The 23889-nt window shown below is 49.7% G+C and overlaps 5 protein-coding genes across 5 annotated transcripts; 2 read left to right on the top strand and 3 right to left on the bottom strand.

Annotated features, from left to right (window-relative positions):
- Positions 1 to 1469: 1469 nt before the first annotated feature.
- Positions 1470 to 6002, bottom strand: EsH8_VII_000108 (uncharacterized protein; the record flags this gene model as incomplete). The annotated part of the gene is made up of 2 exons (XM_083270241.1): positions 1470 to 4924; positions 5978 to 6002. The coding sequence occupies 2 exons, from the start codon at positions 6000 to 6002 to the stop codon at positions 1470 to 1472; spliced, it is 3480 nt and encodes a 1159-aa protein (XP_083127798.1).
- A 913-nt stretch (positions 6003 to 6915) lies between these two features.
- On the top strand, positions 6916 to 8779 carry EsH8_VII_000107 (chromo domain-containing protein; the record flags this gene model as incomplete). Its single annotated transcript, XM_083270240.1, has 3 exons — positions 6916 to 6975; positions 7226 to 7464; positions 7567 to 8779. The coding sequence occupies 3 exons, from the start codon at positions 6916 to 6918 to the stop codon at positions 8777 to 8779; spliced, it is 1512 nt and encodes a 503-aa protein (XP_083127797.1).
- A 740-nt stretch (positions 8780 to 9519) lies between these two features.
- EsH8_VII_000106 (nucleic acid/nucleotide deaminase domain-containing protein) lies at positions 9520 to 12738 on the bottom strand (the record flags this gene model as incomplete). The annotated part of the gene is made up of 3 exons (XM_083270239.1): positions 9520 to 9675; positions 10991 to 12039; positions 12105 to 12738. The coding sequence occupies 3 exons, from the start codon at positions 12736 to 12738 to the stop codon at positions 9520 to 9522; spliced, it is 1839 nt and encodes a 612-aa protein (XP_083127796.1).
- A 3312-nt stretch (positions 12739 to 16050) lies between these two features.
- Positions 16051 to 17889, bottom strand: EsH8_VII_000105 (dynamin family protein; the record flags this gene model as incomplete). Its single annotated transcript, XM_083270238.1, has 1 exon — positions 16051 to 17889. The coding sequence occupies one exon, from the start codon at positions 17887 to 17889 to the stop codon at positions 16051 to 16053; it is 1839 nt and encodes a 612-aa protein (XP_083127795.1).
- A 3458-nt stretch (positions 17890 to 21347) lies between these two features.
- On the top strand, positions 21348 to 22937 carry EsH8_VII_000104 (uncharacterized protein; the record flags this gene model as incomplete). The annotated part of the gene is made up of 1 exon (XM_083270237.1): positions 21348 to 22937. One exon carries the CDS (start codon positions 21348 to 21350, stop codon positions 22935 to 22937), a length of 1590 nt encoding a protein of 529 aa, XP_083127794.1.
- Positions 22938 to 23889: the final 952 nt, after the last annotated feature.

Genomic DNA, 23889 nt, shown 5'->3' with positions numbered 1-23889 from the left:
TAGGGGCTGAGGGTACGTCAGGTCAGCTTCAGTACGTGAATCCACATCGGGGAAATGAATCTGCACCATGGTGGCCTGCTTGTTATCAAGGAAAGTTATCTGACTACGCCAGATATGCCTCTCGCACAGGCTGGATATGTTAGTATCCCACCTAGTCATTGTTACTATATAGTGCCAATTTACTAGTGCAAAGTAGCAAACTGACACAGCTACTCTAACTTCGCCAATAACAGGAGTTGTGCTTATAGCTAACAGGCAAAGCTTAATCAGCAGAATTGCTATTTATGCATCCAATATTCCGCGTCTGGTGTAGTAAAACATACCCACATAATGGTCCACATAGCCAATAATAAGTGCCCATTTAATTTATGCGAACCACAAATGTGTATTTCTGGACTTGTATAATGGCATAAAAACATAAAAATTTGTGGCAGAGGCTATGGATCTATCAATTTGAAATGCGATGAGATGTTAGCCAGAAGTTCTTTTCATTAGGAGATGAACCTTCTCCCTCTTCATGCAAGCTTCCGACGCTTCATTTCATAGATCTATATATTTAGTCTTGTTCGAGGAAAGAAAACTGACCTAGATAAAACAATCTCTGTCACAAAGATGGATATGGGACTAGAGTTGGTGCATGCCGTCTTGCCAGCCACCTCACCCGCCACCCTCCACTTGCCCCTGAACCTAAATACGGCAAAAAAAAATCTTGGACACAGTTTCTAAAAACAAAAGTTATTTTCAATGAGACGGTATAATAATAAAGGTTTCCGAGCAGGTAAATGATGACTCTGAAGGAGTCGCGGTGCGCAGACAAGTACAACACCACAACCTATAAAGCTGAACATGAGTTCCTAGTCTAAGCTGCCTACAAGTCTTGAAGACGAAAAAAAAAAAACCCCTATTGATCGTGCTTATGATCTCGAGACTGTTAAATAGGCAGCTAGGCCGAGAGAGACGGCTTCAAAGTTGTGTCCCTGTGGTAATGACGTTGGTTAGGGTGACAAGAACGGACGGTTTCTGAAAAAGGGTTTGATCAGGGACCCATGTTAGAAGGAATTGTCCCCGACCAGGGGCTCTAAAAGACAAGGGAAACTGAATGAACAAAAAGTCGCTGTCTCTATTGTATATGTTTGCTTTTGTTGCAGTTTGATTCTTGATCATCCCCTGAACGATGCCGCTTGCGCCAGAGTCTATTTCCCCGTCTGACTTGTAAACTACGCTTGCTTCGAACCCGATTATCAACAAAAGGAAAATAGAAAGAAAAGACTCGCTGAGTAAGTTGGCCGCCCTATCGCCTCAACCCATTTAAGTATGAGAGCAGCATAAATTACATCGAAGCACGAGCCCGGCGTCGCAGCCGGCAATGCTGGCCTGATGGCTATATCCCCCCCATCCCCATCCCCCCCCCCAAGGAGCGCGGACTTCGAGCCGACAAGGGCAATGAAGTGAACCGGTCATTTCGAACCCTAACAAGGGCAGGGCACATCTTCATAGGTCATGGTAAACGGCAGCCACTTGTAATAAGCCGTGTCGGGAAGCTTGAACCAAGCTGGACGGAAGGAGTTACTGCTCGTGCCGTCATCAAAATTGGAGTAGGGCGCGAAATCAGGAACCTGCAAAGACATGCCCACTCGTTCCACGCCTCCTGCATCGATTATTGAGCAGGTGAGCCCTTTTGAGCACGGGTCCGTATCCTTTGTGCAAGTTGCGTACTGGTAGCCGTTCGCTGGCTGACTCACATCCCTCATGTAGACCTCACCCCAATAATTTGGATTCACGAACGGGTACGAAGTCCCCAGCACCAACGAAGGGCCACCGGGGATGTAACCAATTAGACGTCCCGTTGTGGTCAAGTAGAAAACGTAGTCCGTGCCATAAAAGGATTCGGGTTGGAAACCACCGAACCGAGAATACCGGATATACTTGTCCTCGACCCAGGGGCAGCCGTGGACCTTGATCTTGAAGCATGTGTTGACCGATGACGGCGGGCACACCGTCTCGGTGGCCACGCTGCCGGGGGGCGCGACGGTTTTGATTCCCAAGAATCTGGTGCTCGTGATCGTGTTGGTTCGAGTGACCAAGGGACCGTTTAGGTTTTCCGTGATCGTGTGGGTGGCAGTGACCACCCCCGAGGTCACGGTCGTGCTCGTGGTGTAGGTGAGAGTCACTGTCCCCGTCGCGATCTGCTTGCATGCGAAGGAAATCTTTGTGGCATCCCAATTTGCGACCAAGGGGGGCGTGTCTTGCCGCTTGGCCACGGCAGCGGTCGCGGTTGGCATCGGCTCCTCCAACCCCCTTCTGTAGTTCTGGTAGGAAAATTGCGCCGTTTTATCGTTGGCGGTGACCGTTGTGGTGGTTTCGGAGAACGTTCTTGTCTTGTAGGTGTCGTATTTTGTGGTCTTAATCTCGTATATTGTCGTCGTCGTCGTGACTTGTACCGTGACGTCCTCTGTCGTGGTGCTAGGTACATAGGAAGTTTGTGTCGTATAGGTAAAGGTCGTGGGTGGTCGGTAGTTAATGTATCTAGTGCAGTATTCGCCAGGGTATGCCCTGAGAGCGTCGATTTCGTCGGGAGACGGCGTTATGCCTGGAACCGCAAAGCATTGCCTCACACTAGCCCTTTGGCCCTTGTAGAGCACAGCACTACTGCCGCCGTCTCCAAAGGCCACCGAACTGTAGCTGTAGAAAAAGGTGTTGACGGCCAGGTTGTTCGCAGCACAGAAGGCGGTCCGTGTGAAAGAGTACGAGGAGTCGATCCCAACAACAGCCTGCGTTGTGAGCGACGGCTCAAGATTCACCATGCCGTAGATGCTGACTGTGATCTTGACTACCCATCTCATGTAGGGGTAGAGGACGACCGCCGAGCCCTGCTTGAACGATGGAAGCGTGAACTGTACATCGGGCTGCCAGTTCCTTTGGCTCGACAACCGTCTCTGCAGGATGTTGATGGTTGCGTCTGAACTGCCCCACGAGAATTTGGCGCCACCAGTAACGTCAACCTTGGAGTCGGTGGAGAAGTCGATGCCGATGCCGTAGATCACAGTGGGGTTGATCCTGAACGCGCCGTCCATCTGGATCGGACCGAGATCCGTGTTCTTGTAGTTGTGACTCCAGCTGCCGCTGTATGGACCATCGGCTTCGAGTCGGGCGATCATGTAGGCCGTCCCGGAGATCCCGGGGGTCACGTCTGCTTGCCTGATTTCGAGGTTTCCGTCCGTGATGACGACGATGATCTTGCCGATGAAGGAAATAGAGGTGACTGAGAAGGCGCAGTTGACACATGACAGCACCTTGTTGGGTCCCGTCCTCGTCAGCCACTGGGAGATGGTCGGGAATGTTATGGTCCACGAGTAGTTGAAGTCGTAAGTCATTGTTTTCGTGACTACTACGGTTGTTGTCTTGCAGCCGCCGAAAAGACATTTGATGGCATCGCGGTTGTCGTAGATGGACTTTCCGGCACAAACCAGTTCCAAAGCCTTACCGCCGGGAAGGAGACCAACAAGCTCGGTCATAGTATCAGCGCAAGCAATGTCCCAACCGTCGTCTTCCTTTCGGGCTTTTAGTTTCGAGCTGAGCCAATCCCCGAAGCGTCGAGCCCGCGCCTTCACAAAACGCTCTCTACGTGTCTGGAGGTACGGCTGAAGCAGCTCCCGCTTAGTCGCCGCAGGCTCCGACACGCACACGTTTTCCGCAGCCTTTGCTAAGCCATCGGCCGCCTTGGCGAGCAAGACGGACGGCTTGTCCAGGCCGGCTGCTGCGAACTCATCCTCGATGGCCTGCTGGTCGCCGAGATCGTTGGGGTCGTATGGTTTGACGGGAATCTCGTGGCCTTTTTGCGGAGGAACGAAGTAGTCAATGTTCCCGTCGACGATTTTGATATTGGCCAGCAGATAGTCGTAGAGCTCTCTAGCCGCAGGTGTCAGATCTTCCAGTGTCTCTGGGAGGGGCCGATTGCCATCGGACGGTATTGATGCAGGCAAGGATGTTGTGGGTGCGGCAGAGGTAGAACTGGCGGTTGAAGAAAATGCAGTTGTAGTACTACAAGTTTGTGCTGGGGCGGCTGGGATTGAAGCCGCGCCCCTTGCTGTGGACGTAAAGGACTTGGCACCAGAAGCATCGGCTGTCCCGTACACCAAGTTGATTTGGCTCGCAACATCGAAAATACGCCGTTCATTGACAATAAATGTGACGGAAATTCCAGAGCCGAACCGGATTTGCCGGAAACTAACGACCTCCCAGAAGCCTCTCGCTGTGTTTAGGTTGCAGCCAGCCGTGTTCGTGATGAGAACCACTCCTCCAACTGCCCACGACCCGGAAACCCTGGAGGCAGAAGAAGCATCGGTGAAGACTGCTGTCAGCTCAGGTGGGGAGGTGTCATTCTTACAAGCCACGCTGGTGATCTGCGCCGCGTACTCAAGAACGACAAACTTCTTCGATCCCATCAGCTCGACTTGCATCACACGATTGCCAGGAACCTCGGCGTAGTTGAGCGAGACTTCGGAGACGGCGTTGAGCCGATCACCAGAGTTCCTGTCTATATCAACATTTCGAGATGGTATGAATGAGCCGACAGCTTGCGATGAGCATGCTGGTTCAGGTATGGTATTTGTGGTCGCGGTCTGAGTCTTTGGAGTGGAAGTTGATGGAGATGAGCTGACAGCTGGACCGGTGGTGGTAGAGCTCAAGATACGGTTTAGTGGCGTTGAAGTGGTTGCTGCTCTGGTCCTGCCTGGTAAGGCGAACCCATCAGAGGTCGCGTTGGTGAGAAATGCCCTCGAGCTGGTTAGCGTTTCCGGGTCTCCAGAAGTCTGTTCTGTCAGGGCTGGTAGAGAACTGGAGCCGACGGAGGGCTGAGTTGTCTGCGTGCTAGGCAAGGTTGGCAAAGTAGCACCGACAATCTGCCCGTTGACGCATTGCTCGGCTGTTTAAAACATTAGAATCCATTCCTAGTATTTGAAGTGTTGTGGAGATAGAGAAATATCTTGCCTTTATAGACTACAAGCTGAGCGAGCTGGCAGTCGGCTGGCGTCGATGTGAATGTGATGTAAACTTGTCCACGAGAATCTTGGCAGAAGTTTGCTCGGCCGCCTGGAAGGGAAGGGTTCGAAAACTGGAGCGTGCCTCCCACGTTTGAAAATGTCGTGGTAATGGCGTTGGCTGGGCGTGATGATGCGGCGCGGAGTACTTTGTAGGTTTCGCCGGGTGTGTAGTGAATAGGAACCCGCGCATCCAGGAGCTGCCCTGCGTTTAAATTAAACACAGTCGCTTGGTCACAGCTCTGGCGATCGGTGGCCGTGTTGTAGTTAAGGAAGCCAACTAGATCCCTCTTCTCTAGGTCTCGCTTACTACCGCCAGCAGGAAACACATAAAATATGATTGACTGAAAGTCATTGGGGGTGGGCGTTGAAGCAGTTGCCCCGGTGAGGGATGAAGTAGTAGATCTTGGAGTTGCTGTGAACCTCGAAGAGGTTGGTCTTGGTGTTGTTCTTGATCCACCCCTAGACAGAAGCGACGTTGAACGACTGGAGAGGGATGTAGCTGCTGGGGGAGGTCCTGAATTTGAGTCGACAAATATGTCGGTTGTATGTGGGTCGGCAGCCTTGGTTTGCACAGGTTCCAGGTAGACCGATATATATGTAAAACATAGAGTCGATGCTAGATCGTTACCATCGCCGGGCGGCTGCACAACAACAGTCTCGCCGAATCGTACTAGAAGCGCCAAGAGAAGAGATTGCCACTTCATGGTTGAACAAATAACGCACCAACCTTTCATAAGTGGTGGTTTGCTGGGATAAAGTATTGAACATCAACGCAGAACAACGTAAAATGCTTGCAATGCGTTTTGTTTTGGGATGTTGCGATATAAGTAAGCGTGGGGGGGATTCTAGGGAGATGAGGATCAATAACAATTGAGTCAAAAACCTAGAGGCGTTGCCATTCGACTGTGAACCACATCCACGGGACCAGATCTCACCAGTTACTGGAAGTGGCTGAAACATTTTTATTTATTTTTATTTATTTTAACATGTTTCAAGGCGCATCTAAACTGTTTATTAGAGACACAAAATTCCTCAGCAACGCCATCCAAACAGATGACATGAATCAGAGAAAAAAAGGAGCAAAATGATTATATCTACACAAAATCCCAAGTCCAACATCACAATCTAAACCTGAATAATCATATGTTACTTTTCAAGTCGTTATTTATGTATTAAATATCCCCACTATACTCATTGTTAATCTAAGGCTTACACAGTCGAAGTACTGACACAAAAGTGTAGCCAGGAAACAGAAAGACCCTCGGAAAATACAATGAATCAAGGGGACTGCGGAAGATGCCACAGGTGATGAAAACAGCCTAACGGCAGCTGGGTTGGCAGGCTGACTTGAAAAAAATGCTTATGTGGGAATTTGAATGGGCGTGATCGTTCTCCCTGAGGCTTGGCACTCCCTGTAACTGTGACCCAAGAATGTGCCCCAGCCACAGTGCCTACCTGGAGCGTTCTACAAGTGCTTGCACTTTGCAAGATCAAACATTCATGCTTCGACTCATTCCTTATGATGAAGCTTATTCATCCCTTTTGCTGATCAGTACCGAGACACGTTTGACTTGGAGTAACCTTTCTTTTTTTAGGCTCCATTTCTTCAACCCCCCTTAAATCTACGTACACTCGTTTGCCACCACATTGTCTCAGCAACCCATGCCAGGAAACTTTTGCTGATGATTAAAACCAATATTGCTTCTAACTAGCTGAATGATGTCAAACTCAACCCATCTTGGACCAACTACCGAATTATTATAAGGGCAAAACGGTAATTGTGGAATCCGGCATGTCCACCAAAACCAGCGCTGCCAAGTACGCCTCCGAGAAATGCCGCAACCAACCGGCCCACCATCGCAGCCTCTCCGCCATGCCGGGGAAGGGGATTACGGGGCGGCCCCCGAGACCCACCGAGACCCACCCGGAAGCGGTGCGTAGCCCGCCCCCGGGGGCTTATGTCAGCCATATGTCACTCATTAGAGTGTGGCGTGCAGGGGCCAATTTTGCCCGGCGCATCGCATCGCATCGCTTCACTTTGCATTGCATCGCCAGATCTTCCCGCGGGGATGAAAGTAGACGAGACCGCAGGCGCGACCGCTCCTTTTCGCCGCCCCAGGTCGAGTCTCAATCCGTTTCTCCCTCTCTGCTCCCCAGTCGCTGCCGCCTCCGCCGCGACACAGGCCTGCCCGAGCCCGAGTCTGGTCACCCCGAGCAGGCGGGACATCCACGTCGACGACGGGCTCCTCGTGCGCCTGGGCTCCGCGCCGCAATGGCGCTCCTCGTCGCATCGCCGCGGCTCTCGGGGCTTCGCCTCGAGTAGACGGCAAACGGTGGACGCGGGCGTTTTTCGAAGGCTCGACGCCGATTTCAATCGCTGTTTGTGGGCTTCACAGGGCTCCGAAACCGACACCCCTGTCAGGTAAGATTTTTTTCGGTTTTTTTTTTTGCACCTCCAAAGTCAGGATGATTCGATTGTTCGAGATGCGGCCATACTGACGGCCTATTTTTCTCGCCTTTGCAGACGACAGAGCATCCTGGGAGATGGCAGCCGCCGTACTTCCTTTGCCTCCTCCCCCAACCCCTCCATCTTCGCCGCTACGCCCCGTCGATCTGATCTTGCCCAGAGCCAGCCCCTGCCGGGTTCCCCTCTCCAAGGATTGAAAAGGACTCGCTCCCAGGTTACGAAACGGAAACGGAGGAGACGCAACGAGGAGGGGCACTCGCAGCCGCTGGACTCGCCGCAATTGGCTAGCACCGACGACCGCCCGGCGGATGACGCCGAGACGCAGGACGAGGAGCCCCGGCGGGCGAGGAGCGACATTGTACGGCTGGAGCAAGAGGATGGGCACGAGACTCAGGTCGAGACCGAACCCGACCTGGTCGTCAAAGAGGAGGAGGAACAACATGGGGTGAGGGCCGACGTGCTGCCGGAGCCAGAGAACGTGCTGCAGGAGCAAGACAATGAGCTGCCAGAGCAAGCCGAGGAGTCGACAGAGCAAGCCGAGGAGCTGCCAGAGCAAGATAATACAGGACTGGAGCAAGATAATAATGTGCTACCGGAGCAAGACGATGTAATGCTGGAGGAAGATAATGGGCTGCCGGAGCCAGACGACGCAATGCTGGACCGAGACGACACGCTTGAGACCCTCGTCGAAACTGAAGAGGACCAGGCGATCAAAGTGGAAGAGGAGTTGGAGGGGACGAACGGCGATGTACTGGCGGAGCACGACATTCAGCACGAGACACAGGCCGTTTCCGATCAAGACCAGGCCATGCAAGAAGATGAGGGAGAGGAGGACGACGTGAGCGAATACCCGGTCCACAAGATCCTACGCCACAGGCTCGACGAAGACGGCTCCGTTCATGTCCTGGTGCAATGGGGCGGGCGCTGGCTCGACGGGGAGCCCACGTGGGAACCAGAGGATCAGATCTGGGAGACGTGCCGGGAAGTGGTCGTCAAGTATTGGGCCCCGAACGGGCGGAGCCATCGGACTCGCCTGCTGGGCCTCGACCCGCTTCTGGGGCCGTTTACGGTCTGCCGGATCATGGGCGAGAGGAAGACGCGGAAGAAGAGGGGCACCGTCGAAAAGGGGGGGAATGGCGCCGAGATGAAGTACTTGGTTGATTTCGTGGGGTACGCCAAACCAGAGTGGCAGCCGGCCGAGTGCCTTCCCGCAGCGATGGTTAAGGAGTGGAAGATGAAGAGCTCGTCCGAGGGAGAAACAGAAACGTAGAAGCCGAGGGGCGGTTGTGCAAGACCAGAAAGATGCCGCAGAGTGGGAGAGTTGTTACAAGAGATGAAACCATGAGAAATGCGACATATGAAGAGGAAGAAACGTGGCGGACCAAGCAAACAAGTGCAAGCAAACAAGTGAGTCCTCCAACCCGCCGCGCCCTCGCGATGTCGGTTTCGTTGCTCCACCTCCCCAAACCGACAGGCATTATGCGGCTAGCCGATGTGCTGTCCCTCCCCACACACATGTAAGGCAAGTTTTTCATACACGTCGCTGGCGCAGTGCTCTGAGACTACGACACGCGAGGCCAAAGTACGGACCACGTGCTGTCTGTTACGAGGCCTTGGCCTCATTTCGTGGAGCTCTGCTACGGAGACTAGCGTGCAGGTTTTCTGCCTCCATCCCGAAGACGTGTCAAGTGACTGACTATGAGGACATGGGTGGAGAAAAGTAGCCGCTGCTCAGCAGCCAAGCCCACGGCGCTGGACAACCTGACTAGAGGCAATGCCTTCCTCTCTAGGCGGGCTGGCGGAGGTGCTCAGCAAACACCGGGACAGTCACGGAAGCCGGCATAGACTTGTGCCGTTTGATGGCGTATCAGCCGATCTCTGTCGAAAACACCTCCGTCGCATGTCGGCGAAGAAAGTCCGCCGCTGCTCTGCCATGCTACTCTCTCGATGCTCGTTCCCTCTTTACCACGTTTGTACCGCCCGGATGTTGCGAGGTGTCGTCTATTCACTCTATTCACTGCAGATGTGCTGGGTTAGTTTCTCGTTCAACCTGTGCTTCCTCCTGATGTTGGGGCTGGTGGTGTCGCTCTTGGTGATGACGTCGAGCTGGACTTGGGATCGCCCTAATGACGGCCCCTCTATCCGGCAAGAGTTGAAGAGAGGGGCCTGGCAGAATGGAGCCAATGATGTCCCGGGCTCGCTCGCCGTGGTGGGCATTGAGCAGCTCTCGCCATGTGGGCTGTGTACGTAATCCCAGCTAGTCGTTGGTGTTGGGTAACGGAAGTAGAAATGAAGCAGAAGAGGATGACGAGCAAAAGTGACAGAATGATGATTCAGTTTTGTCCAGTGTCTACCTACCTGCAACTCGAATGCAAATGTTTTGGGACTTCGAACGATGTGATGCTATGCCGTGTGGAATACAGACAGAAGCGTGCGTAACGAGTGGATGGATGTTCCTGGCATGAATAAAAAAAGATAAATAAAACACTGAGAGGGTCCATGTCCCACTCCTATGTGGGTGGCGCAGATATGGGCCGTACATATCCGTAGTAGTGTATGGGTATTTATATACTGGATGGCCGGAGCCCAATCACCCCTCCCCAAATCCCAGAAGAGGCAATTCTTACCAGCGGGGGTGCACAACATGATCAAAGCTACCCGCCCTAGTGTGTGGTGCCCTGGTGTCTCAAGGTCCCCGTGCAGGACGCCAGTCTGGATAAGGTTTCGCCTCTTTGCTATTATGTTGGGCATATGGAGGGCAGCATTTCGTGCTCATATGATAGGGCTGGTGGGGGATGGTGGGGGACGAAAAGATGCCATCAAAGATCAAAGTCTACATACACCTTTATTCGTTCACCTCAATCCTCACTGCTCAAAGTTGTGCAGTTGACGAATGCTTACCGTACCCACCTCACACCCACTGACTTGCTAGAATGCCGCGCCATCCAATTTGTCTTGTATGCTATTACAACCAAATCATGGTCGTTAACAAACCAGCCTAGTATACATTGTTGATGTCTTGGTTGGTGTCGTGTTTAGTGATACCGAAAAAAATTGATTTGTTTGCTTGACTATGATACTTAAAAGATAACTAGAATGCGGGCGAGGGTCGTAGGTATCATGCTTGTGCTTCTTGCTTGTTTATGTCGTTGGTCTAGGCCTACCGTATGGCAACTAGGTTTTCGAGGGCGAATTCAAACAAACTGCCGCAAACAGAAACGAAACAATCATAACGGGAACATGAATTACACCAGAAGATTAGCTAAATGACAGGAAATAAATACATAAAGTTCTCGTAGAGGATGAACAGTGGCACTTCACAATTGTCAATCTGTCTCGCCTCCCTGTTCTCGCCGACCCTCAAGTTTCTCTGCTTTGCAACTTACCAACATTGTGCCAGTTTGTGTTAAAATCCATGGGTGAAAGGATTGAGACCACACTGTCCTCCTCGAAGTGCTTCACCTGTCTCGAAAAAACATACCGCATCCACAAAGACGCCACCGTCCTCGTCATCGCTGGTCTCTGGATCAACATCTTCAATAACGCTGGAATCATCCTCGCCGTCGCTAGTTTCATGATCGACATCGCTCATAACACTAGAGCCGTCCTCGTAGTCGCCCTTTTCCAGATCAACAACGGTGACAACGCTGGATTCGTGCTTGTCCGACGCTGCAAACCTTCCGTAAACTTCACGATTAGGGTCAAAAAGAACCAAAGATTGCTCGGATGCGATGTCGCTCACGATGAAATCACTGCGAAGGTTGTCCGGAAATGTGGAGTAGGTGTTGGAGTCGTGATTCTTCCCTTGCGGAAGCTTTTCCTCGAGAGTCTTTTTCGCGTCATCCCGGATGCTCTCCGTGAGCTTCTCCAAAAGATGCAGACTCTTTGCATCAGGAGTAGTCCCGTGAACGCGTGGGAGACACCAGTTGGGGTAGAAATTCAGGTGCGATTTGCGTACCTGTACCCGGTCGGGATGGGCACCGAAGTAGTAATGGCAGAGTCTGCAAGTAGGCTTGCTACTGCCAATATATTTCCAGTCCTTCCAGTACTTCAGAGGATGATCATCGTCTCTGTGCAGAAGATAATCGTGCAAAAGGACTTCGGCATGCACGTATGGCTTGAAAGTGCGTTTGCTGATTTGCCCCTGAATGTGGTCGTCCAGCCCAAACTTCTGCATTTCTTGAACATGGAAGAGGTAGAATGCACGCTCTTCATCGTCAACAATCATATTGTTAATGATGGAAGCGGCGCTGAGCGAGGATTTTGGGAAGGGTTTGGCGATGGGAGTGCTCGATGGGATTGAAACGACCTTGAAATCGTGGAACAATTGCGGGAAAAGCCCCGCTGCTGCTACAATAGCATTTGCTGCCTGGCGGAAGGATAAAAGACGCCCAAGGTAGTGTCGCAACTCGCACCAGGGTTCCGAACTCGTTGGACCTCCATCTTTGGCATTTTTCATGATAGCTAGGTCGATGGCGTTGCCCTTTGTTGCGTGTATGGCTTTGATTAGCGTCTCACAATCACTGAGAACTTTTCACCGTGACACATTAGCAATATGAACCGTGAGAAAAAGCAATCCTAGAAAGTTTACTTACACTTGTTTTTGCTTCCATCGCATACCACATTTCTCGGGAATTCAGTCTTGGTCTTAAGCCTTTCCAGTTCAGACCTGACATCCTGGTCGGAACGAGTGGGCGAAGCAGGCGGGATGGAGTCTGATACAGGGGTTTGCCGTCGATCCGAATCCTTAATACATTCGTCGAGAAAGTCGCAAAGTTTGTCCAGATACATTCTGATCCGGCTCTTGTTGAACCACAAGATGTTCCATAGAATCTTCTTGGTAAGGGGCTTCTTCCCCAGCCCAGGCGGAACATTCCCGACAAGATTGAGAAGAGACGTTGTGAACTCCTGGGCCTCCGCCAACTCATCAATGCCTCTGTCATTTGATCCAAAGACATACTCAGGGCCTTGGGGGCTATCAAGAATTACAAATGAAGTAACCGTTTTGCCTCCCCGTTGATTATCGCACACCTGGGCTAGCTTATTCACAAAGCAATGGAAGGCTTGCATCGGCGACGACAGCGCATCGAACTCCATTTCTGATGATTCCCGGAAGGTATCGGGATGAAGTCGACAGGACTTTTGCAGGGCATACTCAAGGACAACTGGCTCAAAAAAGAGCCTTTGCGGGTCTGGCTTGACGGGAGTGAGCATTGTGGGGTTTGCCATGGTCGTTGAGTTTGAAGGTCGTGCCTGAAGGTGAAATGTTGCGCAGGGTAGTCGGAATCTTTGCAATAAGAAAGTATGGATGAATAAACGAGTTTGTGAAGTTGTAAGTGGTAAAACTCGGGGCAGAATACTCTATTTATAATGAAGAGTCAATTGGAATACTCATGAGGCTCTCCTCAACGCGGTGCTTTGAGTCTACACTCTTCTCAGATTTTCAGAAAAACCCCAAGTCCATGACCAGAAACGCATCGGATCACCAAATGAAACGAATTTGCGCACGCTTCTGCGAAAAACGATGTTGCGAAGCCTGTTGGTCGCGCAGGGCAAGATCATCACTGTCAACCAATCAAGGAGTGGTCTGACACCGCTTTTGCGTGAGATGCATGCAAGCCACTTCTCACCAAATATTGGAGGACAGAGACCCACATATGCGCAATCAGGTGACGCCGTTGGTTGAGATGTGAAGCATCGCCGCCAATGCTGGCGGCCACGGTCTATTCCCTTGGGACAAGCAGGCTACGCAATATTGTTATTGAGGAGAATGGCAAGGCACCCCGTCAGGCATCTTACGGTATGTCGGATATACGGGCAGAAGTTGGCGGCCATAGTCTAGTACGTTTAGGAGGGAGCCGGCTGCACAATACTCATGCCGGGGAGAAAGGAATGACGAAGCACACCGTCAGACATATTGAGGCCTTAAAATGATAAATCTTGGTCCGTTGGGCATCACTGCATAATGTAAAAGAGCAATTATGCATGGAAATAGAAAGAAGAGTGAACAAGTATCTAAAGTTTCGAAGAATCGAAGTTGAAGTTGGCGATCGGGTGTTGATATGACTAAGGAGCCAAGTTAGCCATCGAGGCTTTCCGCCTTGCGTGCCATGGGAACAAACCGAATTCGACCCTCCATAAGATAAGGTACTCCAGTTTGTGCGACCTTTTGCGCATATCGTCCTAGACCAGTCCAATCGATCTCCGAATTTCAAATTGGCTGATATGAAATCTTGGTAAAACAATGGCATTCGTGGCTCAGCTGTAGCCAGTTATGGACTGTGAAAGTTGAGGAGAAGATAAGAAAAGTGGAAAAAGAAGTTCTTAATACTACAATAAGGTACAACGAAAAGTATAAGAGGGGAGGAAAACCTTCCTTTCATTATCATTCTGCTCCATTCTTTTCCAGTCCAAATTAAATCAAATCCAGACAAATGGCTCTTTAGTATTGCACCATCGCAACCAGTTGGCCGCAACCCCTGTTGATCGCCACTACTATTTAGCCATAACAGACCTTCTGTCTAGTGTTCAGAGCTAGCGCTGATCGGCTACAACCTGCGGAGCACCCATCGCTGGAGGACTACATAGGACAACAATCAATAGGGGTGCTCTTTGTGAGTGAGAACTCATATGCACAGTGGATTTTAAGAGGCAAGTTTAAGCCCCATATACTGAGAAATGGCCCGGTCCGAGTTTAACCGATTACTAGGTGTTCAGGGACTTTCTGTATCCGTACGACATAGCTGACCAGTCCCAAACCACAACATGTCACGCCAGTCTCGACGGACCGACCCTAACCACAACTACTCTGACTATGATTATGATACTGGATGGGAATACCCCGAACCGGAACAGTATACAATTGACGCCTCAGGACTTTGGAATTTCGACTCAGGTAATCTATCATATAATTACGCAACAGCAGGCCCCAGCACCACTGGACCTTTCTATGACCCAACTACAGCCTTATCGGAAACGGTGCGCCCTGAACAGTAGGTTTCCAGTGGTGCAACATTGTTTCACGAAAGTGGCTCGAATTATTTCCCGGAAGAAGAGAATTTCTGGGATCCGCATCAAATTGTTATGCCTTCTCTACCGGACGATGCTGGTTTTGCTGCTGGCCCACCCTCTGTTATCAACCAAGTCTATTACGATGTCGATCCCCACACCCAGCACGATGTCGGTTCTCAAACCCAGTATGATGTCAATCCTCAAAATAACTACGGCTCGTCCCAGCAGCAGGCCTCCCAGGCGGGGCATGTATGTACGGAATGCGATCCCCCACAAAGTTTCAGGATTCCAAGTGAACTCACGTAAGCTTCCATCCGTCTCCTATGACAAGAGAGTAACCTGACATTGAGATTCAGGAGGCATATGAGAAATCATAATAGGCCTCAGAGTTGCCCAGACGAAGACTGCAATTATGCGGCCCCTGATTACAGAGGAATAGAGCGCCATATCAGGTCTGTTCACCGGCCTCAGATGGAGAGATTTGGGGTTGAGGATGAAGGGGTTACGTGTCCAGATTGTGGAAACCGCTTCACGCGGAGGGACAACTTTACGCGCCATAAGAATGACGGGCGTTGCCGTCGAGGGTAAATTCTTGGAGACGTGTGTTATTTTGGGCTTTATTTCTTGTGTCGTGTGCCTCTGATTTATATTCAAAGGAAAGGTAATATTTGTATTTCCGTTTTTGCTTAGTTTTTATCAGTCATTACATCGCAGATATCCTTACAAACAAAAAGCTAAACACAATCCAAAGCGACATTTGCAATACATTCTTTCGGGACCCCGGGATAGAGACCGCTATAGGATTACGAAGCAGCCTGTCAGATACGGTCATGCTAGGATTGATGTTGTCAACGATCTTGGGGCACTTAGTAGTGATTCGGTATAGGCTGTGATTTTCATTCAAATCTGCCATTTCGCTCACTTCTAGCGAGCGATTTGCATCTCTTAATCTTAGCCCACTACATACGCCGACCAACCGGGAATCCCCACTGAGAATCTGACACAACTAGGCAGCCAAAAAGAATATAGCAACATTATGAATTATACCAATTGAAACAATTGCATTGAAAGTGGAAATAGTTAATACAACGGTGGAGAAGAAGACCGGAACACGGCGCTTACTGAAGGTTTTGGAACAGCTGAAGCTATGGTTTAAGGAGGAAGAGGTGGAAATTGGAAACGCAAGCAAGTTCTTCAGAACAAAGCAGTCGAAATTTCGCCACATTTAGGGACGAGAAGAAGCATTATTTTAGAGACAATTGTCATGGGTTTCTAAATCATCCAAACATTGATAGTCAGCAAAGCAAGACACATGTAACTGCGTGGAAACTTTTCCATGGCTTCCTTCGTTTGCTGGAAAGGAAAGGCAGATTTCGAGATGGTGCTAGATTTGGATGAATTGCTTTGAATTGCTTTGACAAGTTGAAATAGATACGCACTTGGGCATCTCTGATGGGATCTCGATTTCATCTAACCATAATTAAATCCAGGTACCCGCTAGACACAGTCGTTCCAAAAGGCGTAATATCTTCACCGAAGAATCTGCATAGCCTCCCCCAAATCCTGAACTTTCTTATTTAACCTCTGCCTGCGGTCTCTTGTTCGACGAGACTCCCCTGCTATAGACAGTAGCCTCTCAGTGTCTAATTGGAGAACCCATTGCTCACAAAACAACCGAAGAGGGCTATCAGGACCGGAGAGAAGCTCATAGTCAACAGCTTGGCTGAACAGATTATCGACAAACCGTTTACAGGCAACTTGGTAATACGCCTCGAGAATATCGTGGATATTTTCTCTGGTATATGTGACATTGCTCATATCGATGACTGCTGCTGTAATAGTATTCAGATTGAAAGAACGGCTGCTCAACTGAGGATTGGCTTCCTTCCCGGCATGTATCTTCAGGGTTTCTTTGACTCGAGTGCCGCGGCTCTTCTGGTGATTGTGGTAGAACTGTTCATTTAGCGTATATGGCTTCAGGTTCCGTTCCACGTCAACTAAAAAGGTTGCGCGTCTCATTCCGGTGTCGTACTTTGCAAGAAGGTCGCACAATATGGCGGAAGAGATCTCTTCACGCACTTTGACGTCCGTGCAAATAACTTCCAACGTTGTCAGGACGAATCTGTGAACAACGAGAATGATTTTGCTCAAGTATTGCTTCGACATAGAGCCCCATTTTGCTGACTGCTCCCGGAAAACACTGGAAAGAATGCCTTGACCAAACGTTCCAAGCTCAGCTCCGCGTGAACGCCGGTGCAAGGACTCAATCCAGTCAAGAATGCCGTGCTTAGGTGGCTCTGTAAACCATTCTGAAACGACGATTTTGTCCAGGTCGGGGAACATATTTACATCGGGGATATCAATGTCGCTGACTTCGGAAATATTGCTCTTGTTTGAGTCGTGGTCCCATTCAGGCTCGGGAGTAGGTAATTGAGGCGACTCAGACACATGGGGTAGCATGTGTTCCTCCACATATGGATCAGCCCATACTTCTGTCTCTGATTCAAAAAGGTAGGTACGAGACAGGTTGTCGAAATCTGTGTTAAATTGTTCTGTGATGTTGACGACATCTGTAATGAGTCGGAGCTCATTCTTTCCAAATGCCGGATGCGCCGAGTAGTCAGCATCCAGGGCAGCTCGAACCAGGTTTTGGAATTTGCCTGCAATATCCGTGAGATACAACTGTTGTTCACGCTCCGTCAGCCGAGGTGGGCCAAGCTCATTGAGCTCCTTTTCAGCTGCTTCTAATTGCTTGCGTGTATCAGCTCGGAGTTGAGGAAAGGCGCGGTCGGTGATCTGGCCAAGAAGGTCTTCGAGCCGTTCTCGGAGGGCGTTAACACCAATCCTGTCCTCCGGAAGTCTGCTCCAGGGCGCTTCACGGAATATGGCCTCTCGCTCGTGCAGAGCGGAAGCAGTGTTATTGGCATCATCATCGTCATCTCCACCACGGTTTCGTACAACATAATATCCAAGTTTGAGGGGCTTTCGCTTTCCTTCAACCAGATTGCAGACGGAGAGTTTGGCACTGCGTTCTTTCAGGAGGTCTGGCTTGGTCAAGATGCCGAGAGTTCGTTCTCCCGTCTTGTCGCTGTCTTCTGCAAGAGCTAAGATTTCTTGAGTGACAACGTCGACGTTGCAGGGTAGAACAGCAAGGATTATAGTTCGGTCGTCCCTGATATACCTCTTCACCATTTCTATAACCAGATCCTTGTCCTTGTTGGTAGTAACCCCCTCGGTGGTGATGCGGAAAATGCCGGGTACGTCGATTATCGTCAGGTAATCCTCGTTTGGGCCGCACTTCTCGATCTTGAGGATGTCTTCAGAAAATGTCTTCTTGCCGGTTGGGTTCTTGTTCGTCTTGATATCCATCACTGCATTAACCTGTGTAAGAAAATGTTAGTAAGTATTGGAAACATCAGTAGAAGAATACTTCCCTCGTCCAAAATGGTGGCGAATCCGGTGCGAAGCTCTGCGGTCGTTTGAACCTGCCTACGGTATGACTTCAACTGGTTTCTGTCCTCAAGCAGTGTATGCGGCCCCGGAATGATGCTTATCTCAATGCATGAATGCTCTTCACGACGATGAGTGATCTGGGTTGCGTATCGGGTACAGAGTTCTTGGCCACGAGGAAAAGGAATACCCGTCAAGGTTTCTAATAGGGATGATTTCCCAGAACTCTGATCTCCGACTGCCACAAGTTGAGGCAGCGGCAGGTACGTGCCAATATTCTTTTCACGCAACTGATCAATCCTTTGGAGGCGTGAAAGATTGGTCAGTGGGCAAGGCAATTGGCTGTTGGTTGAAGAGTCCATAATGGAGCAGTGTTCCTTCCAAGGCGGGAGTAAGTAGACTAAAGAGAGCAGGATTGTGCAAAGCTAATTAAATGATCTGAAGCTTGATGAAAAGGATAATTGTAGTTGGGGAAATGGACATGATTAAATACATTCTGGGTCTTCGTGGTGGTTAAGATGTAGATTGGGCTTGACTAGTGCGCGTGGGTTCACTGGGCAACTCGTTTGGAAGTTTTGGAAATGGAAAAAGCCTTCAGATGGCCTCCCGCATATTTTTCGCGCCAGATAAGACTTATATACCAATGATATTGAAGTTGATGCATGAGTGTGGGACGGCATGTCTGTGCCTGGCGATGCATCTTTTCAAGTCAGGGAGGGACTGCTCAAGTACGTACATCGTGGTAGTTTGAGGCAGGTAATAAAATAATGCTAAGTGAGGCAGATGGGGGTGTACAAGATAACTTTCTCGTCGTAGAATAAAGTCCAAAAGTCCAAAAACCAGATTGGATTTTCTAGGTTCGCTGTATGACACATTGTGCAAGTTGCATCGTTTCAATGTGCCTATCAGACCCAAAGTATGGAGCCTTTGCTTCAACTAAACGCCCAACAGGCATTAAAAACCATGATTTATAATAGCTAGGCCGGTAGAAAGCCACAGCGCGGTATACAGCCGAGCTTCTCTCACATTGCTTTAGTACAGGCTAGCAACGCGAATCACCCGCTACGTACTTCCATCACACTCAATGGCCTGGTGAACTGGGTTAGGAACGTCATCTTGAACTACGCAGGATGCACTTATAAATGATTTCAAAAGGGGCCTGTAAGAAACTCGGGCGCAGACCGGGACGTTTTACATCAATTTCTAAAAGAGTATGATTATACGAAACGTAGGTGGGGTGTAGTGGCACATGGAGTGACAGCTGTGAAGTTCTTACGAACCCGAAGGGCGCAGTGCGGCAGGGGATCTGTCTGCAGGATTAGGGCCAGCGCCGAGCGTGACGGACTTGGACAAAGTAGATTGAATGACAGGCACAGTGAGAGCTTCCTGTTGTATCACCGCCATCCTCACTCTATGCCAGCAGCCCTAATAACAGTCATCGTGATTTCTTACAAGGCTGGCATATAGTGCAAGAACATGAATGGAGCGACGAGGGAATTTTTTGTTGGGCCCCGCTCGGGGTATAGTTACCAAATTGAGAGCGCTTTGTCTAACCATCAGTTATTCTATTCGCTTCAATTTGCAGCGATCCATGAGGTCTTGTGTAACCGGTAAGCAGCAGGCTCGCAAACGGTGGGTGCAGCTCCCATGCAGGAGGCCAACCGAGACCAAGTCAGTGGCTGCGCGGGGTCTCTTTGTCGTCCTATCTTTGCATGTACAGCCTGCTTGCCATGATTACCCCCCACTCTCCACGCGCAAATCCAGGCACTCTTACAAACCGATGATATACATATGAGTTGGTTATCATTATTGTTGTTGAGATATCGTATGCGCACGTACGGCTTCAATGCAATCATGGGCCGAAAAGTAGGCAGGCTACTGATGAACGCCTCATTTGCCCAAGGTGGTTACAAACAAGGACTTTCTTCGGATTTTTATAGTTTCAAGGATATTCTGAGAGAAATCTCGTTGACATTGCCTCAACTTGGCTCGACACAATTCCTAACACGATTAACTGGACCAACGCGTTAGGTAGTCAAAATGCAATTGTGCTGGCTGTTCCAACGTCGGTTGGAACAATCAGAAAGTTGCTGTTTTGGTCGGAAAGTGCAGCTCTGATGCAGAAGGCTCGTCGAGATTGAATCAGTGGCTGCGCGCTCCCCACGTCGTTTCGGTCTGCATGCACAGCCCGTCGGCCTCCTACAGCAAGCATGACTGGATTTCTAGTAGTTCTCACAACCAACCAATTTCAGCCAGGCATGGCGACATCAGAACAAACGTGTTCTCGAATATGTCACTACCACGCCCTCCTTCGATGACGAGACTTCGTGCACATACATCTTTCTAAAATTCTACTAGCTAATCATGAAAATGCCTTGCAATTTTTTAGTACATGTGTTTCAACAGCCTCATGAAGCTAGAAGATCCCCGCTAGTTTGAGTGACTTTGAGTAAGTAACTGCCCCTTTGTGAAGCAGATTACAGAATCGTTGCTGTCTTAGCGACCCGCTTCTAACCTGAAAACCCCCTCAACCATAGTTATGGATGCCCACTTCGCAACGGAACGAAGGCAATCAAGCCTTTCTCTATGTCCGTTGTTTCGATAGTGGAAGGTAGAAGCTCTCAGAATGTGGCGTGTAGTAAGTAATACAAGCTCTGTCTTGGAACTTATTCAGAACGATGTGGTGGCAACCCATTCTGTCGTACTTTGGTGGCCAAAGGTGAACACAGAGTCAAAGTTTGCAGTCTCCTTTGTCATCGTTCGGGACACACAGATACCAAATTTGAGGCCAAAAAGAAGAACCATAAAATTTACCTGATTTACCAAAGTCTTGTCATCTTGCGCCGTTGACATATTTCTTTGCGGCGTGTGCCCCACGATGTTGGTGCCGCAACAGTGTAGTTTGACATGGGCAAAGCCTTCAACCCATGCACTGGATCCACAGGAGACAATATGTCCCACCCTATTGGCTAGGACCTAAATGCTTCATAAATTTGGCCTCAATCTTCACACATTGGATTGGGGGACCAACTGCAAACACATTACCAACTTGCACCAACAAGCTTCGATATGTCCACTTTCATCCTAGCTCCGGTGATGCAAAGTAGCCGTACACCGGCTTGGCACACGTCGAGTACGTCAATCAAGCTTTTTGACGAGCCTAAGACTCATGAATGTATCTAATACGTCGCAATTTAATACCTATCTTGTATTCATATCAGTGACCGGCGGTATATATTGTAGCGTGTTTTTCCATCGCCTACTCGTCTCAACCTCTGTGATGGATCAGCCGGCTCAGTCTTCTTTCTATTATCTTGATTTCTGCCTGTTATAAGTGAGCGCTATTCCTTCATTCAAAGGAAAAGAGTTACATCAACATGTTGGGTATGTTCATGACTGAGCTAGCCTTCTCGGTACAACGCTCGTCACCAGGCGATGACCACCGGGACGCACTCCGTGGCCTTCGCCTGCCATCCAAACTTGGTGGCTGGGTCCCGGTATGCGTGATACATGGTATCCGGCACAACGAAGCGTTTGCGACATCAGGTGCTGTTCAGAAACTTTGCGCGGACTCTGAAAGCAGAGCCTTTGCTCGCGCGCGTAATGCACGGCTCATTATGAGCAACATCGTCCCGGAAATAATCTCTGACGACGATAAACCATACTGCATCTGGTATCCCGACTTGGCCAGCGAAGAGACCTATCGCCAGCTGGCGAAGCGATACCCTGATATGCGGTATGTGGTCGGTCGGGCATGTGCAGTTGCAGGCTATTATACGCTCTATCATGAGCTGGGTCTCCTGCCTGATGTCTCTATTGCCGAGGAAGCCAGAGAAAACTCCAGTCGACAAGGCTCTAGGGTCATATTCAATACTATTATGCGCCAACCTGCCTGCTTCGCAATTCTAAACGATTACACCCGGTCTTACAATCTCGACAACCCATCTTCTCCCGCCTTCATTAATGGCGACACGGCTGTACGATCAACATTGGATATCCGTTTTGGGCTCGATAAGTATGAGAAATGGGGCAGTCATTACTTCAATATTACAGAAGACTACAACATTGATCAAAAGTCGTCTAAGAACCCTGAAGTCCAGGAACTCGACCCTAATCATATCGACCTATTCTATACGCCTCTTTTCTCTCACCTGCCAACTATCAACAAGAACCCGTTAATCCTTATGGCAGCCTACGAGGGAAACCTGGACCGCTACGTACGTCTGCGCCGCCCAAGCATGCTCCACGACGAATTGTCAGCTGTAATTCGGGGCATCTATCATAATACCACATTTGCGAAGTGGTGGTGGCTTCAGCGGGTTACTCCGCACGCCATTAAGACCGCTGCCCTCGCGCGCTTCATTATGGTTAACGACCTCTCGCACATCCCTCCTCCTAGTCCTAGCGAACCTGAAATGCCTGCTTTGATCTGGTGGCCGTTGATCCCGGCGCCGGAGACATTGAAGGAGCTTGTTTACCGCCGGCCGGATATGAAGCTGCAGGTAGCAATGGCATGTATTGCAGGCGATTACAGGGTGCTCTGGGACGAACTTGCGCCAAAGCCATGCGCGGAGCTTTGGGACCAGGCACGTCAGGAACAGACTCATACTTGGCCAAAGGATTCCAACAGGAATTATTATGTTGACTACCTAGAGAAGCAGTCCAAGAAGCTGGGGATCGACATCGTCTTCATGCGAACGAATTCTGAGTGCGAGGATGCGGCTGTCCGTGACAAGGAACCCACGACAATTTGGCTGGATCCGGGAATATATGAGCATCCATATGTCTTGCAAAGCTCTGGCCCAGACGGTGGCGTCTACTGGCGTGGTAGCGAAGTCAATGCAGCTCGCTGGCAGTTGCTGATATGCTCTAGCGAGGACATGAGACAGAAAGCACGTGAGGAAAACGGCATCAGGTTATATTACGATGGTGATGATGATGAGGGAATTATCTCTGGCTCCGAGTAACAAGGGCCTGGCTGAGGTCGTCGTTGGTTTGTGATTGTTTTGTAAAGACGTATAAAGAGCCAGGTGTTTCAAACTTCTTGCTTTATTCACAATTGTGAACCTGTCAAAATATATGTCCAGGTTATAATATAAAATGAGTTATTTTACTACATTTTCTCATCAGAAGCCCCAGGCTAAGCAGCGGCGTATTCCAGCCAATATTGCGAATGTATCGGAAAGGCCGTCATATGTGCATTTTCAAGTCCATATAGCATCGGTCCAGTAATTCGTATTGGGAACTGCGTTGAGCCAAGGCGAAGTGATGCGAGATTGTTCAGGTCAAGATTAAAATACTTGAGTCCCACTCGTTGTGGTAGTGGTTGATTTAGCTGTGAAAACACAAAATACCAGGTTGCAGATCGTGATGATGAGGGGCACTCATGGGTCGTCAATGTTTCTGAGCATCCATTCCCACTTCTCCTGACCGAATACTTCAATGCGGTCTGCTATGGTCTTCGGTCAAGGTCGCTAGTTAATTTTCTGGTGGCATGCTGAAAGGAAGAATATTGTCAGCGAGCAATTTTGCCCAAAAACATAAGGAAGATGAATCTGATTTATCAATCCTTGTCCAACCGGCACCCTGTCCTCCGTAGCCTGCTGCGATCGGTCCAAGTGTCTTCCGACAGATTGCGCCATGCAATGTGGCCGGATGCGTAAATTCGCAGGAGTATAATGTCAATCACACCGGTAATGACATTTTCTCTGTAATCTTTCTCTTGGACATACAAAAGATCACAGCTTTGAAACACAGAGACAAATGGGCGAGCTACTCATACGTACGGGTATCCTGTGACACCAACATAGTCATCAGCATGAGAAGCAACGGAAACGGCACTCAAGCTCCTACGACAAACTTCAACTCCAAACTCGGCATTTACAAAGAGACCAAAGATCTCACAAGAATCAAAGAATT

The sequence above is a fragment of the Colletotrichum jinshuiense genome, chromosome 7, assembly GCF_051148585.1.
Source record: "Colletotrichum jinshuiense chromosome 7, complete sequence".
NCBI classification, from domain to species: domain Eukaryota; kingdom Fungi; phylum Ascomycota; class Sordariomycetes; order Glomerellales; family Glomerellaceae; genus Colletotrichum; species Colletotrichum jinshuiense.
This window is presented reverse-complemented; position numbering and strand designations above follow the sequence as displayed.